At 39.3% G+C, this 17,587-nt stretch overlaps 1 protein-coding gene across 3 annotated transcripts in view; it reads right to left on the bottom strand.

Annotated features, from left to right (window-relative positions):
• The window catches only part of cacna1ia (calcium voltage-gated channel subunit alpha1 Ia), a 284,448-nt gene that overhangs the window by 12,242 nt on the left and 254,619 nt on the right, over positions 1 to 17,587 (bottom strand). For 2 of the 3 annotated variants that reach the window (XM_057860633.1, XM_057860636.1), the window contains 4 exons: positions 16,749 to 16,827; positions 11,576 to 11,697; positions 7,820 to 8,263; positions 2,377 to 2,526 (listed from right to left, as the gene is read on the bottom strand). In XM_057860633.1, coding sequence (XP_057716616.1) covers positions 2,377 to 2,526; positions 7,820 to 8,263; positions 11,576 to 11,697; positions 16,749 to 16,827 — 795 coding nt within the window. The remainder of the gene's footprint in view (positions 1 to 2,376; positions 2,527 to 7,819; positions 8,264 to 11,575; positions 11,698 to 16,748; positions 16,828 to 17,587) is intronic. The other variant, XM_057860634.1, reaches the window with a different exon arrangement.

Raw genomic sequence — 17,587 nt, 5'->3', positions numbered from 1 at the left:
GATTTTGACAATGTTACCTACATAAAGGTGTTCATTTGATGTCACATTCTTTTATGTTCCTTCCTGTGCAATGCTATTTTTTGTAACTTTCTTTGCCATACCTTTTATGTTACCATTTGTTCAGCTTAATAAACCTTATAAAAGTAGCTTTTGAAACTAATGGTGCCCCTCATAAGAGGGTGTCTTCCACAAATAGCACGCGAAGACAAGTTGTGAAATGCGTACGTGTGTGTAGGGAGTGTAAAAACGGAATAAAACAGAACACCTTCTCTGCAACATTCAACAGCCCCCTGCAGACTGAAATGTAGTCAGCCTCACCCTGGGGATGATCCCACGTCCTCATTAGGTAGTACCCTGATGGATATTGTGTCCCATTGCACCTTTGTTGTGTCCCCCGCAAACACAAAAACAAAAAGGTGCACACAACTCTAGGCGATGATGGACGGATGCTGTCTGAGGAACACCCACCTTCTCACACACAGACACACTGATAAAGGTTAATACAGCAGAGAAAGATTGACCAAAGGAAAGAAGAAGTATGGAGAGGAGGGATAGGGGCAGATTGATGGTTTGACAGCATCTGCAGACAGGTAGAAAACAGCATTGACAGGTGAGGAGGTGTTGAGCCCAGTTATTGCTTCCTCTGAGCTGGCCCGCTGCACTTTGTCACAGTGATGGAAAACACTGGCACAGGACAACAAGTTGGCAAGTTTATCTGGTATGTGCAACCTGCTGTCAACAAAACAACCCACAACTAGTAGGAGAGAGTTGCACACATGCATGTTAGGGGGGGAAGTTACATGCCGTGGGCCTCATTCATCTACATGTGCGCTTGTGTGGAAAGTTGATATTACGAAGTGAATTGACTAACAGATGGAAATTGAGTTTTTGACATAAGTGTACTTGAACATGCTTTTTTGAGCTTGTATAACACTTTCCATTCACTGTGCATTATAAGATCAATGAAGCCCGGAGTGTGTAACATACTATGCTGAAATGCTCTTCCATATAAATGTGTGTGTGATAACGAGACCATTTTATTAGTTGGTAACATGTACAATCTCGGACACCATAGTTTTGTACATCAGGGCTGGTGCAGTCAGAGAAGGCAAAGTCTGACCTCCTCCATAAAGACAGAAAAACAAACTAATTAGGTTCAAATCTGGCCATGTTGACTTAGTTTTACATTAATTTTATTTTATTTTTTTTAAAATCTAAACTGTCCATGTTTCTTTTTTCTTTTTCTTTTTTTTTTTTTTTTTTTTGCCCAAAATGTGAATTTAATATTTACTGTTCGACTGCAGGAGCGAGCTGCAGGGTTGTCCTAATGTCTGATGAAAACTGCTTACAAATGTTTTCTTTAGTTCAAAACAATTATTGTTGAATTATTAATTTATACGCTCAAAAACAAATAAAAATGCTTAATCTAGTATGTTGTTACCCCCTCAGTTTTGTAAGGGACTATTCATATTTCTATTGCACAAAAGCAAAAATGAGTCAGGAGGAAGATAAAAATTTGTTATCACATTTGTGCAGAAAAAGGAGCAACAACTGCAGTCGAATACTTCTAAAACATGGCTCTTGAAGGAAGCCAAACAAGGAAGATATCCAATCAGAAAAAATCTCACCACTGGATTCAATCCAAATAGGATCTGATCTGATCAATTAAGTAAGAAGTTAGATTTAATGAATCTTTTTAAAACGTGTCAGAAAATACCAGTTTTTAATGTCAGGATATTATTAAATGTGCCACTGCGTTCGGCTCATAAATTTGTAAATCAGAATTGAATGTTAGAGCCTCATCCGCTCTGAACTTTAGAGGACCTCTATGGTTCTACATAATACACACATATCTTTGACGGAAATGTTTGTGTGTAGATATTTCAAGCACGTTGTACTGACTGTGTCTGTTCCCAAAATTGGATGAGTATAGGGTTGTATAATCTGGAATGTTACATTAGACTTTTGCATATTTGGTGCGACCTTAACAGTTGAATCAACTTAAGGCTTTGTTACACTAGCGGATGCCAAGTGTTTAAGGGTCTGGTGGCATTGTGCGAAGAAGTCGTGCTTGCCAGCATGACCAAGGTTGTGAGTGATGATGTAACAGCATGTTTTTACGTATGTATGATGTGTTAAAAAGTAATTTTGAACATTAATAGATGTAATAGATTATGCTTTTATGGTAGTTTGACCCTGAAAATGATTATTTAAAGCTATGTACTGTACAGCCAAAGGCTTAAAACACTGCTTTATATTATAGACAACTACAGAAATATATCCTAATTCAAATTTCAAAAGCATAAGGAGGCCAGTGGTTCTTCTCCTGACATGTGCTGCATAAGTGCACGTGCTAACGTGACATGAGGGTGGTACCTCTTGTGGGTGGCCCCTGCAGTCTTTACAGATGGGTAGAGGGGAGGAGTAATGGTGGAAGACAGAACCAGAGAGATTGTCGATCATCAGCATCTCCCCTTCTAATGTATCCTTGATCAGGAGAGATACGCTGTCCAACCACTGGCTCTCCTGGAACACACACGCACATATGCACGCGCACACACACATGCGTACACGCACGGAGACACACACACACGGGACGCAGGCCAGCAGACCAGAATTGCACGCAGGCACAAAGGTGTGCACATGCCGACATGCAAGAACAAAGAACACGCAGGGAAATGCAAAGACAGACGTCAGGGTTTAAAAGAATGCCTTTGTGCATGGAAAGATACAAACTCACTGTCATGTCTGTTACACTACAGAGCATCCTTCATCCTTTACAAATCTCTCCAAAGTCATAAAATAAAGGAATTCTCAGCACACATACAGTATCATCCGCAGCAAATCTTCCATACGAATTCTGCTGTTTTCACAACAGGACCACTTTAAACCCTCATTAGCCAGGTAAGATCTTTTTCTTTTCAAAACAGCAAGCGTGGAGAATTGTGCAATTACATCTGATAAATCACCTCATTTAGTTAGCGCAATACCTTGTTTCAGTTTCAAGCAAATGTTTGTGCTTCGGGCACTATTAGGTTGAAAGCCTTAAGATTCACCCAGTCTAGATTTCATAGCAGAAACTAGACTATCACCAGTTCGAGTAGAAAATATACGAGAAATGACTTTAAAATAAACTTTTTTAATAAAGTTTTACTGTATGATACAAGTACCCTTCAGCAAGTACAATTCATTGTGAAAGTATGGGCGCTAGACTTAATTCAGACTTAAAGCATTCTAAGATGTATAATTATACGTAGTGCTAAATGAGAAATAGGCATTCATATTTATCACATGGGTTGTGTGATTTGCGGCGCTCTCTTTTGAGAATATTGATCTCTACGTGAACAAGGCCATTGCTGCTTTTGTTCATTATGTGCACACACTCATTTCATTTTCTGAACATGCTGTGCAAGTCAGATTTCTGATGCAATCCAAAATACTAAAATTAATCCTGCCTGAGGCTTACATAATTCTCAAGTGCAAAGGCCACACTGGAAAGAACTCTAGAACTACAAAAATCATGCACAAAAATGTTTCATTTTTATGACGGTAAACTTTACGACTCACTATTTTACAGCGTGTGTTGGAAAATAAAATCTATTTCATATCAGAATTGTTTTCCCATAATATTCTGTCTCCCACCTCTTGTAATACCTAGTACGATTTACACTACCTTCTTCTTTTCAATGTGGTCCGAGCATTCATTAATTAAAAAATCTGGCAATATTACTAAATTTAATTATGCAACAAACCCTCCTTTTACCCTATTTTCTCTCACAGACATTTAAAAGATAGTCTAGTCTGTGTAGGTGGCCCGATATAAAGATAATGTTTGATTGACTGCCATGGCCTATGTATTGGCCTCTATTAATAACAGCGTTACTGGACAACAATAAGGCCTGTCTACTGGGAGTTAAAGTTGAGATACAAAGGGAGAGAGAGAGAGAGCTGAAATTAATTACAACCTCTATCTGACTGTCACTGGCTGAGCTATTATCTCTTCTCCAATTCGCTCTACCGTTTCTAACTTGACGTGTGTATGGGGCTCGGACTGCCTTCGACAGTGATATCTATACATAGTGTTGCGCTAGAAACTAAACTTTGTTGTTTAATCCAGCACATGGAAGCTTGCTTGGCTTGCAAGTTATCATCAATCATCGGATCAAATCAATTAAACAAATCTAATCATTAAAACCAGCTAGATTGGCATGATTAAATGTATGTAATTTTACAAATGCATCTAAACTCTAAACTGCCAAGACTGGATTAACATACTGATCCAATTGCTTTGATGAGATTAAGGCGACAGTTTATAATGTAATACAAACAAGCGACAGCCATCTTGTAAACAATAGCTGCCCTGGAAGAGATTAGTGTAAATGCTGACATATTTGTTTTGACAGAACTAGACCACATTTTCACAGACAGGCAATAACTTTGTCAATTAGCTCGATTAAAACATTTTAGATGTGTACTGTCTCACAATTTATTGCATTTGCCCATCTCATATGTTAAAAAAAAGATCACCCTAATCAAATGTGAAAATTATTTTATCAAAATTGCAAGAACCAGATGCTTTTTGCCATTCTTTTCATTTTCGGTTTCACCCTGACCCTGACATTAAAGAGGAAGTTCAGGATTTTTGACATTAGGCTTAATCTTCGAGTTAGCGGGGGTTTAGTTAGTTGGTGGACTTAATTTCAACAAATTCCGTTTTGTTTGCAAGCTATTTGTTAGTTTCAGGGCTCCAGAGTGGCTAAGCTAGCGCGAGTCAATGGCACCATTATAGCATGCCAATAAAAAACAACATATGCACACATGAAAATCATCGATGACCCATGCGATCAATAGTGTTGGCTATGTTTTCAGGATAAAGTTATTAAAACTTACCATTGCATGTTAATAATTTCAGTATAAACAGCAACATTTGTAATCTAGAAGCTCTGCAGAGGAGCAGGGCGGAGTGATATCATATCATTTTTTTTTAACGCTGATTTTTTTTATGTCGTAGCCAGCAGCAAGTGACAAGTTTATATTGTTCCTCATTCTTCATAGGGAATTTGTGGAAACTTTCCTTTGCCCGTTTCTTCTGTATTTTTTCACAGCCTCGAAATGCACATTTCGCCATGTTGCCAGCCGTCAGTTAACTCACCAGACTGATGCTGGATTCAAGGAAGGTGGGAAGTCAGAGTTTCCAACCTCTAATCTGGAAAAATATCATCAGTACGCCTCCACTATTTGATCGCTTATGAGAAGTCAGGTTTGCTGGAGCTCAAAATGTCTTTTGAAGGCTAAAATAAAAGACAACTCGTGGCGATTAGCCATCTTTGCTGTTTACATTAGTTTAAAATGCTTTAAGCTCGGAACTGGTACCCTCCAAGCGGGATAAGTCCGACTGCCCACCTTCCCCGAATGAGGCGTGAGAACGAGTGACCGAATAACTTCTCTTTATTGGGGTCGTATTACGCATCTAAAAAATAGTCCTGCAGAATGAAATGAATTTCGGCAGTTTTGTGTGACATTTGAAGGGAATAATTACTTTTCTCTTAGACACCATATAACTCGTTGCATTAGTCTAACTCAATATAACTCGTTGCATTAGTCTAACTCATTTATTATAGTAAAGCACTTAACCATAATTTAAAGAAACAAGCCCCATGCCCTTAGACACAGTAAACTGAACGAGCTTATTGCCTGATAGGTGAAGAAAAAGCGTCACCAGCACTCCGGTAGGGGTCGGGTGCTCCTGCCCTACCAACAACTTGATAGCATGGGCGCCTGGGAGGTCAAGACCTGCGTCGGTCACCGTGGCAACCACGTCCCACCGCCTTCGGCCCGGCCCACTCCACCGCAGCGTTAAAAAAGACTGAACACTGAGATAACAATTTGTCGCTCCTCGAAAACATTTCTATGTAGCCGTCGTCTGTTTTGGGTGAGCCTTCTTCAAACTTTTGGAACTTGGAGTCAGTGCAAAGGGTTAATACAGGAACGCGCGGCGTTTTGCTTCCTCCCGGTTTGGCTCGCGGAGGCGGTGAACAGCGGAGCACCATTTCCGTTTGGCTGTCACCGTTGCTGTGCGGCTTGGCCGGTGGGGGGCGTAAATTCCTTCACATTGTTTTGGCTGCATGGGTGTTTTGAAACAATGATCTGTGTTTGGAATTTATTTGACTATGTTGGATCTGTACGTAAATCTGTATCGTTTTTTAAAATTTTATTGGCGTGCTATAATGGTGCCATTGACTCGCGCTAGCTTAGCCACTCCGGAGTCCCGAAACGGACAAATCACTTGCAAACGAAACATAATTTGTTGAAATCAACTCTACCAACTAAACCCCTGTTAACTTGAAGATTAAGCCTAATGTCAAAAATCCTGAACTTCCGCTTTAAGTCAAGTTAAAGATGTTTACATTGAACCTTGAAAGTCCACTGCTGTATAATTCACCATTCGACCAAATTTCTCAAGAATTTCTATAGGAGCATACTCATGTTAAACTTTAGCTCACATCCATATTCCATAATCGTATATCCTTATTGATGCAGCATTTATGGAAACAGTTTCTTTCTGCCTTACAGTCATTTGCTTTGCATCTGTTTTTCAGTATTTTGACTTTACGATATCTGAATTTTTCAGCTCCCTTAGACATGCCCACTTGGTGTTAATTTGAGTCCTACTTCACTAAACAAACACACTCATATACAAATACACACTACACCCTGAGACTGAATAAATTACAGATGCCTTAATGCAAATCACTTGAGAGAGACCGCTAGCAAGATTCGTGTTCTCCCTCGTCGGCAATACGTCCCTATATCAGCCGGCGGTGAGATAAAAATGGCTCTACATATGTGTCTGACTGCATAGTTTGAAGAGAAGGAGAAAGGCAGCTGATGACTCATCTTAGTGTGTGCTGGTATCATTAGTAACTCATGAAATGAATGAACTGTGTCAGAACGCGCGTAAAAAAGAGGGGGAGGGTGGCATACACCTTTCTGCAGCCAAGTGATTGTTAAATGATTGCAACCACAATCCACTGTCTTCTACTGATGCAGAGGTTGCTTAGAGCTTTTATTTCTATTCAAGTACTTCAAGTACAGCTACTTCGGGGCCACAATTAATCCGTTGCTTGTCTGATTTGTTTGACCTTACGCAACCCAGTCTGCAATCACTGGAAAGTGATGGTGGTGAAACTTGTAATCATTTAGGATCAGGGTTAGGGCATCCCAAAATACTTCTATCCTCTATGGACAACAGTGCCCCAAAGCATATCCTGCCCACAGATGTTTACGACAAGCCCTAAAAGCTTCAATAAAATTAAGATACAAGATGAAAAAATGGAAAAAAGTGAATTGTAAAGAGAGAACACAGCCGTAAAATATGGCTGTCAATTTGACTTAAAAAAAAAAAAAAAAAAAAAGCAACGAGTCTCTTGTGTCAGCGTTAATCAAATCACAATTCACAATTTTGTTTTGTTTTCTCAGTATAAAATGATGCACTGAGAATATACAAGCAGGGATGTCTCAATTTTACTTTGGTTGTAAATTGTATGGCACTTTTTTAGACATTCATATCAAATCAGTGTCAAGGCTGCAAAGTCAGTGATTTATAATTTCATTGTACTGGTACATAAAATGATGATGTCTCTTTGGGCACGGCAATAAGCCATGTCAGGTGAACACTGACTCATCCTAACCCACGAAACTACTCTTGACCCAACCCCAACTTTTTATATAGAATGAGCGGGCCAAAGATCTGAATAAGTCTTTGTTGTTTACACATAAACACTCGCACATAGACACACACAAGAAGGAAGACACTCACTTCATGTGCTGGTGAATACAATGGCCGGTTGGAGTCGGAAGCACTGTAGGGTGCCGTGTGTACATTGGATGCCGTACGAGCCCTCACTCCCTTCTCTCCTCGTCCTCCTCGCTCCTTCCTGCAGCCGTCACTACCGTGGGCCAATCCGGGGGCGACGGCACCTTTCTCCATCCCTCCGCCCCCGCAGCCGGGGGCGCCCATGCAACAGAGGGTGCCCTGGGCCAGCTCCAGCTCAATTTCTGCATCCATCTCCGCCTCCTCTTGGGCCTCCTTGTTGGAGTCGTCCAGGTGCTTCATCAGCACGGCCACCACCACATTGATGAGCACGAACTGGGCGGTGAGCACGAAGGAGACAAAGTACATGGGCGAGATAAACTGAAGGCTAGGATTGCAGGCATAGTCCACATCAGTAGCATGATCTGGTGGGCATTCCCGCAATGTGTCCTGGACACAGAGAATAGAAAAAAAGGAGAAGGATGATCATTGCACAAAATTAATTGGTAAAAAAATTAATTGAAAACTTTAAAATATCTGTATGTCAGTCGTATACAGCACATAATATATTGCCACAGTAAGAGAGGTAGCGTGAGGAAGAGTTTTAATCCCAATCCTAAATACTTAAAATAATAATAACTGATATAATAGCATATGTATTATCTGTATCATAGTTTAAACACCTGTTGAGATTTTTGCGATTCAGCTCATTTGTAAACAAATAAGTGGCTTTCTTAACATACACAATTTGTAGCTGAACATTTCTATAGCAATCTGTTGGTTCCATTATTAAACAGTGCCAGCCTTTTAGTACGTACCCATATGTAACAATTCTTGGCAGGAGAATAGTAGCAACTTGTTGAGATAAACGTATCATGATATCTCACAATAACGATGTATTGTATTTGAATTGATTGAATTTGGCCCACAAATAGTGTTGCTGTTTTACATATAATGGCATTACCAGTGGTGGATGAAGTACTCCCATTTTTCTTTTTCTTTTCTTTTTTTTTTTTAAACTCAAGTAAAGTACAGATATAGGTGCAAAAAGTTACTTAAGTAAAAGTACAAGTATCTAAGAAAAAAATTACTGAAATAAAAGTAAAAAAGTACAAGTAAATATATAAATAGGTCAGGGGTCGCGTTAACCGAATATTTTCCGTCGTTGACCGATTTTTTAAAACGGTGACGGAAAATACTGAAGTCCATCCGTCATTTTGACCGGTTGCAATTCACACCCCAGACCACAGGGTGGCGAGTGAGCATATTAATTAGCTATTGTCTCTCTTGATGCATGACGTCGTTGGCCTTACTCTGAAAAATGTCAAGACAACTGAGTGTCCGAAGTTTCTTCAAAAAGCCCTACATACTGGGGCCACAGTCAGCTGTTTTTGTCACTGCGGAGAAAAAGTTACATATTCATCTGCTTGATGTGTGATGGCACGGTGTGGATTCTCTGTTAAGCTTGTTCGGACAGAATATTAATTTAAAATGAATGAAAACTAAATACTATTGAATATGTTGAAGCGGTATGCAGTGTTAAGAGTCTTGTTAGCTGTAGGCGCACTATCCTATTCCCCTCACTATCCACTCGCGGGGGCCTGCGCTTGTCAGTGACGTTCCTTATTCTCGCTATATGATTATACAACTTTAACATTTGTTAATAATACGCTCTGTGTGTAGTATCATCCATCGCTTTTCCTTTTTAAATGGGCACTTACTGTATAAGCGAACACAAGAAGTAACAACGGGAAGATTTTTAAACAGGCATTTCACGGGAGAGCATTTCGACTCTTCGGCCAATCATATAGCGAGAGCGAGTGGATAGTGAGGGGACCGCGCGCGGCTCTTAAGTGTCTCTGTCACGTGATTGTCGTAGCCGGTAACGCGCTCGGCCAAATGGACACACAAGTACGGAAGGTGAATTATGCCAAACAAAGGGTCACCACAATGGCATTATCATCATTTTAAAAATTTAAGTGACGGGTAAAAATAGATTATGACCGGATTTTTATGACCCTGTCAGTCAAAATGACAGACAACGAAAAAGTCTAGCACAACCTCTGATATAGGTACATGGTGGAAAACACAGACAAGGCTGAAAAAGCAGTTTCTGCTCTTGCACCCCTCTTTAAAATAAACTGCTGTATTTTAAGCAAAAAGAACTGTTGTGTTTGATAGAACAATATGTACATATGCTGCCAATGTAGTTTCATGGTGCATTAAGCCCCTAAACTATTCTTAATTTGTCCGTTTTACCCTGGAGACCCCCATTTACAGACACCGCGCAACCGCTTTTATTTCAACCCAGCCATAAAAAGAAGGTAAGCAATTATATTTATAATTTGAAATACCTGTCATTTTTAGCTTAGAATCATTAATTGATGTCTAATATTTAGTTTAAAAAAAGACTTTAAAATTCACTCACATATTTTAAACTTTTAAACAAATTACGTTACAATGAAAAAAAAATACTAAAATGAAACTATCAATTCTCAATGAGTAAAAAACAAAACAAGCTAAATTAACATGTAATGCAGGCATAAATTTGAAAAACAGTGGCGTAAAAAGTACATAGATACGTTCTGTAAAATGTGGTGAAGTAAAACGTACCACTTCATTTAGAGTCAAGTAAAGTACAGATACGCAAAAAATGTACTAAAGGACATTTCACCACTAAGCACAACTTTATATGGAGTGGATAAATAGTCGAACTTGAAAATCACATGATATAAGAGACTACTCTTGCATCTACGTACATTTTTTAAGCTAATGTTAGTTTGATAACCCTGATACAGAACGCACTTAAGGCTCCATGGCTAATCACTGTTTGCGGAACTACAGCATTTGTGATGTTAGAACTGGGAAACAAAAGATTAAATAAACACACAAATCATGATTTGTTGTTGACACTTTTTAACTAATACTTGGCTCTTGTAGAACTGTTGCGCAAAATATCACACTTGAAGTTATGATAATTATTTGCGGCTTTATACTTACAACTGAATCATAGCTGTAATAATATACAGTATAATATCACTCCCTCTTGTGTGTTAAGCCTAATTATCCTGTGGTTTTCCCACTGTGGTTACATGCGTGTATCACAGCTCATTGGCGGATAGAAGCAATGTGACAAGTGTTTTCTGGAGGAAGTATGAATATCTCACCCAGACTGTGACCACAAAAGCCCTCTGAACTGAAGCTGATCTTTTTTTTAAAGTCTAATTTGGCCTGACATTTTACTCACTAAGCTCCTTCACACAACACTATTTTTGCATCTTGTTTCTCAATATTTTTTTATTTCTTATGTATTTTCCAAATGGCTCTTTTATCCCCTTCATGTTCAGAGATTTTCTCAGGCGGGAGGAGAGGATGATGGTTAAGCATCATCCACACTAGCTGCACCTCAATCACATAATATCCACTAGTCCATGCAGCATAGGTGTATATTAGGAGAGAGGATAGCTGCAGGAGGTGTGCGTTCAAGGGTAATTAGTGTTTTGTGTGAATGCGCAATGAGCCACAGTCACTTCCCGACCCATCAGAGCGGAAATTTGTGTAGCCGTCGCTGAGCCAGCACATTTCTCTTCCAGCGGAAGTCATGATTAAGATAGAGGATAGTTTATCTTTTGTCGCTCTCCGGGCATCTTGTCGGTGTTTGGTTGAACGATTTGAGTTAAATCGTTTCAGACACTAAGTATTACAGAGATGGTACGGTCCATCTGCTATTGATGAAGTGAGCATGCAGAAAAATGAACACACCTTCATAATGCCATTCCAGTTGTCGCCCGTAGAGACTTGAAACAAAGTCAGGAAGGCCATGCCAAAGTTCTCAAAGGTAGCGTGACGACTCATGCCCTCACATGGGTAGTCTTGATTGCAAACTGAGGATGAGAAGGGTGGAGTAAGGGAAAGTGTGCAAGTCAAGCAGAAGCCAGTATGGATGATTAAAATAGGGGAAATACATTTTAACCCTATTTTGCCAAATTTATCAAATTTAATGCAAGCATTTCTGGACTGCATTGCAGTAAAAAACAAAAACCAAAAACAACAACCTTTATTTATGTTCAATCCAAGGGTAGCGTAGGTTTGCATAGGGATGGTAGGGACAAAACACTACCAACTTTTCAGCATTCTCAAATTGTCCTCACCGACTTTTAAGCAATCTTATTTGCATTATATAATGACTTCAGCTATAATAGTCATTTAGATTGTCTTATATGCCATATGTTGTATGGATAGAATTGACCCAACTATTATTAAGTGAATTATTCTAATTACGTTCAGACTTACAGTACATTTACCCCTTTTTCTTGCTGAATGTGCCAGTCTACCCCTACCCCTCTCAAACGCACATTTGATTGGCTGATGACTAGACCACCCCCCTTACCCCTGCGCTCCCAACAGACGTCAATATTGTGGACGGTGGCGAACACGCCACTCATTTTGCTACTGACAGGTCGACCTGCATCAGAGTTAGCATAGCATTAAACTGTGTGAACTTGTTAACCTGCAAAACTCAAGTACACTGCAAAAAATACACCTCCTTAAAATTAGTCAAATTCCCTTGTTTTCAGTCTAAATCCACTAGAAATAAGTGAAATTGGCTGCCAGTGCTTCAGGTAAATTTGACTCAGATTTCTTGAAATTAGAAAAATAGCTCACTGAAAGTAAGTAAGTAAGTAAGTAAGTAAGTTAGTAAGTAAGTAAGTAAGTAAGATGACAGACTTATTAATGGTATGATTATAAATTTGCAGTGTGTTTTCTACTCTTATCATTAGTTAAACTGTGAGAAATGTAGTCAACTCTGCTGGAAACTAAGAACCAGCAAAACGTGAGTAAGACGCTGCTGAGTGAGAGGTTCCAGGACACAGTCTGTATTTAACTGGAAAGCTTTGACAGTCAAACAAAACAAACAAACAAAAAAAAAACACATGCTGCTTTTTTTCTACTTGTAAACAGCCTGGGGCAGAAGGAAAGAAGGCTAGAGCATGTTGTAACTTTAGACTTTTGAAACCAAATACCTATGAATGCATTAATCCAATAATTAAAATGTATTTACAGTGGGCAAATAAGTATTTAGTCAACCACCAATTGTGCAAGTTCTCCCACTTGAAAAGATTAGAGAGGCCTGTAATTGTCAATATGGGTAAACCTCAACCCTGAGAGACAGAATGTGGGGGAAAAAAAACAGAAAATCACATTGTTTGATTTTTAAAGAATCTATTTCCAAATTACAGTGGAAAATAAGCATTTGGTCACCTACAAACAAGCAAGATTTTTCGCTGTCAAATAGGTCTTTCTTCTAATGTAGTCTAACGAGGCTCCACTAGTTACCTGTATTAATGGCACCTGTTTGAACTCATTATCGTTATAAAAGACACCTGTCCACAACCTCAGTCAGTCACACTCCAAACTCCACTATGACCAAGACCAAAGAGCTGTCGAAGGACACCAGAGACAAAGTTGTAGACCTGCACCAGGCTGGGAAGACTGAATCTGCAATAGGTAAAATGCTTGGTGTAAAGAAATCAACTGCGGGAGCAATGATTAGAAAATGGAAGACATACAAGACCACTGATAATCTCCCTCGATCTGAGGCTCCATGCAATATCTCACCCCGTGGCGTCAAAATGATAACAAGAACGGTGAGCAAAAATCCCAGAACCACACGGGGGGACGTAGTAAATGACCTACAGAGAGCTGGGACCACAGTAACAAAGGCTACTATCAGTAACACAAAGCGCCGCCAGGGACTCAAATCCTGCACTGCCAGACTTGTCCCACTGCTGAAGCCAGTACTCGTCTAGGCCCGTCTGCGGTTCGCTAGAGAGCATTTGGATGATCCAGAAGAGGACTGGTAGAATGTGTTATGGGCAGATGAAACCAAAATAGAACTTTTTGGTAGAAACACAGGTTGTCGTGTTTGGAGGAGAAAGAATACTGAATTGCATCCGAAGAACACCATACCCACTGTGAAGCATGGGGGGGGGAAACATCATGGCTCTTGGCTGTTTTTCTGCAAAGGGACCAGGACAACTGATCTGTGTAAAGGAAAGAATGAATGGGGCCATGTATGGAGACATTTTAAGTGAAAATCTCCTTCCATCAGCAAGGGCATTGAAGCTGAGACGTGGCTTGGTCTTTCAGCATGACAATGATCCCAAACACACAGCCAGGGAACAAAGGAGTGGCTTCGTAAGAAGAATTTCAAGGTCTTGGAGTGGCATAGCCAGTCTCCAGATCTCAACCCCACAGAAAATCTGTGGAGGGAGTTGAAAGTCTGCGTTGTCCAACGAAAGCCCCAAAACATCACTGCTCTAGAGGAGATCTGCATGGAGGAATGGGCCAAAATACCAGCAACAGTGTGTGAAAAGCTTGTGACGAGTTACAGAAAACATTTGGCCTCTGTTATTGCCTACAAAGGGTACATAACAAAGTATTGAGATCAACTTTTGGTATTGACCAAATACTTATTTTCCACCATGATTTGCAAATAAATTCTTTAAAAATCAAACAATGTGATTTTCTGTTTTTTTTTATTCCACATGCTGTTTCTCATGGTTGAGGTTTACCCTTGTTGACAATTACAGGCCTCTCCAATATTTTCAAGTGGGAGAACTTGCACAATTAGTGGTTGACTAAATACTTATTTGCCCCACTGCATGTATGTATGTGTATGTTCAATGTATTTTCTACATTATTTATCTGAAAATATTTTTGATTTGCAGCTTATGCAGATATTATTTTCCAATAATCATACATAAATCATAATCGAGATAAAAAGTTTAATGTGGATTGAAATTTTTTTTCCCATAATTGCTCAACCCACTGATAAGTAGCCTGGTACTCCAGATTCACCGCTGTTCCAGCTATTGAGTCTGGCCACCATTAAGCAGATCCAATTTCCAGGGCGGAGCAAGCCACACCAAACACAGCGGAGTGGACCAATCAGCGACGGGCGGGACGAGGGACTTGCGCGCAGAAGTAAACATACGAGGAGAGCGGAGTTTATTCAACATGGCTAGTGCGAGACAGACTGTTGTCAATGACTTGTGTTGATGTGTTTTTGGTCATTTAAAACTGATTTTACCGTGGATTGGAACATATTCTCGGCTCTCCTGTTCGCCATCTGTGTTGTTGCGGAGACGACTTCCGACGCGGAAGAGTGACGTTGCTCGTTAAGAACACGTCACGCAAATAAACGAATCTGATTTGTCGATTGATTTTGTACTTGCTCGAGAGGCCGTTAATGGGCTGGGTCCCAGACTATACTCTCAGTGTTTGAAAAACACAGGGAGAACAGTCTGGCCGTGCCAGGCAAACTGATAAGCACCCCACTGATCAACCCACTTTAGAGGTGAAAATAAGGGAAAAGCAGTTGAAAGAGACAGCCAATTGAAGCAACAAATTACTCTTGAACATGTAGTTCCATGTATAGGTTATGTAGTATCTACCCCCGCAACCCCCCCTCCCCCCAAAAAAACAACCACTTTAAATTTCCTTTATATGAAGAAACGGCCAATTCCCCTATTTTTGAAAAATCAATTATTCTCATTAAAATAATCATTTTAACTCTTTTTCATTTTTACATGGGAAACATATCAGCATATTTGTGGGAAATGTAGCCCTGACCTCCATTCACCTAATCTGTTTGGTTTTATTAATGTCCTGTGCCCAGCAAAAAGTGTACATGCAGTTTATGCTATTATGGCGTCCCTACCAATGTTGAGACCAAACCTATGCCCTTGGTTGAATCTGACTTTAGTTTTTTTTGTTTTACCACCAGAACTGCATGTAATGCTAAATGCATCATTTATGATCCAAATTAGAGAACATATATGCAAATTAATAAAATATATACAGTATATATATTTTGACATTATGTTTAAGGACCTTATAAAGCTTTCAAATCTTTAAACAATCTTTTAATGTCACGCGTTTAGAATAAGAGAAGAATCATTTAGAACAAAACGGCACGCTGTACTTAGTAAGACATTGCTCCCCTTTAAAACTGCAACATCATACAGTACGTAGATGCAAAGCTGCCTTAAAGTCAGTTTGTGGATTAAAAGCAATGAAACCTGTAGCCCCATTTGTCCTTGAGCCCGTATCCGAAAATAGTCGAAAGTGATCTCAACAAAAAAAGCACACACTTCTCCAGCACCACAGGAATTTATCAAGATGAAGAGTGTATCTTCCAGTAGCAATGGCATTTAAGGACAGTACTTGTTTCAAAGCACTGGAGAGTGGGCTGGTTCCCTGGTGGCTAACTGAGTGAGAACTAATGAAAATAGTTTAAAGAAGGAGAGAAATATGCTGCTTTTAATGTGATTCAATGAGATTTTGGCACACCAGCTGGATTTGCTTTAACGCCTGTATGAAAAACAAAGGAGCCATGCTTTATCTGAAGCAATTAGATAAAGACAAGACATCTTCCATGACACAAATGTGGTTATGCAAAAAGTTTACTTTTAGTTAAGATCAGCAGAAACTTTTACATCCACTTCTGTTTTCTCGACATATCAAACTCGAGGAAAAGGAATTTATTTTCAAGCAATTTATTACGAAATGGAAATGCATCAGCAAAAAAAATGCGTGGCACAACCTCCAAAAGTGTTTATGATACTGGAAAAAACAAGTTCCAATAATAAGGTTTGACAAAATGAAACGTGTCTGTCATTTAAATGGAAATGCTTGAATCTATGCGTAAAGAAATCAGTCAATTAAAAAACAAACAAACAAAAAAAGATCTACATGTTTCCTGTTAATGTTATTAATAACTGAATTGAACTGAATAATAGATTAATAAAGTAGTACCTGAAGAACATATTTTGAAAGAGCTTTACTGTGGGAACAAGTGTTCTATCCCCGATACATTTGCATGAGTTTTGATTAAAAAAAAAAAAAAAAAAAAAAAGAAAACATTACTCACCAAGTTCTCCGAAAAGCTCTACTCCTAAGGCGGCGTAGATGAAAAACAGTAGCATGAAGAGCAGACCCAGGTTACCCACCTGTAGCACACAAACGTTACAAAGCTTACACAACTTCTTACCATGAATTCTTAAATACTTTATCAGTACTTTACATAAGCCATGTTTAAGATTGTGTGATTGTTAATGACTTGCACTGGGTTAACTGAAAGTGCTGCATCTGCTATTGCTGATTCAAGTTGCAAACACACTCACTGTGATTTTTTCCCCTGTCATACTGTGCATGGTCCACCTCAAAGTGATCGGAGAAGACCTTATTCTAATTGTGAAATATGGTGCTACGGGACACGATTAAATCTATTACTTGTTGTAACATTGCTTTCATGATCTCAAACACATAGATACCTATACAAAATAGAGAGGAAGCAACAGAACTGTTTAATTAGCCTAGGTTTTAATTACCTCCATGTGCACCCTTGGGACGGAGCTAAGGGCTCGGTGTTAATGAGAACAGATCAATAAAAAACAAAGAAGAGGAAGCAGCCTCGCTCTCTCCAGAATTACCTCCTACAGCAAATCCCCTGATTTTTTTACGTTTGTTTTTGGATGGTCAGTCACTTAAACTGTACGTCTGCTTGCCCATAATGGAGCATCAGAGGAGTGCATTTCATTTTCTAACATGATGTCTTCTAATATCTTGGGGAACACACACTTCTTGCAGATTCATTCACCCTAATTTGTGTTTTACAAAGGCAGTTTTGGACCAAGAAAATACAGCATAGGAGTAATGTTTTTTTTTTTAGGGCTGTCAAAATTATCGCGTTAACGGGAGGTAATTAAT

The sequence above is a fragment of the Corythoichthys intestinalis genome, chromosome 16, assembly GCF_030265065.1.
Source record: "Corythoichthys intestinalis isolate RoL2023-P3 chromosome 16, ASM3026506v1, whole genome shotgun sequence".
Classification (NCBI taxonomy): Eukaryota; Metazoa; Chordata; class Actinopteri; order Syngnathiformes; family Syngnathidae; genus Corythoichthys; species Corythoichthys intestinalis.
The sequence above is the reverse complement of the archived record's forward strand: the minus strand, read 5'-3'. Positions and strand labels throughout refer to the sequence as shown.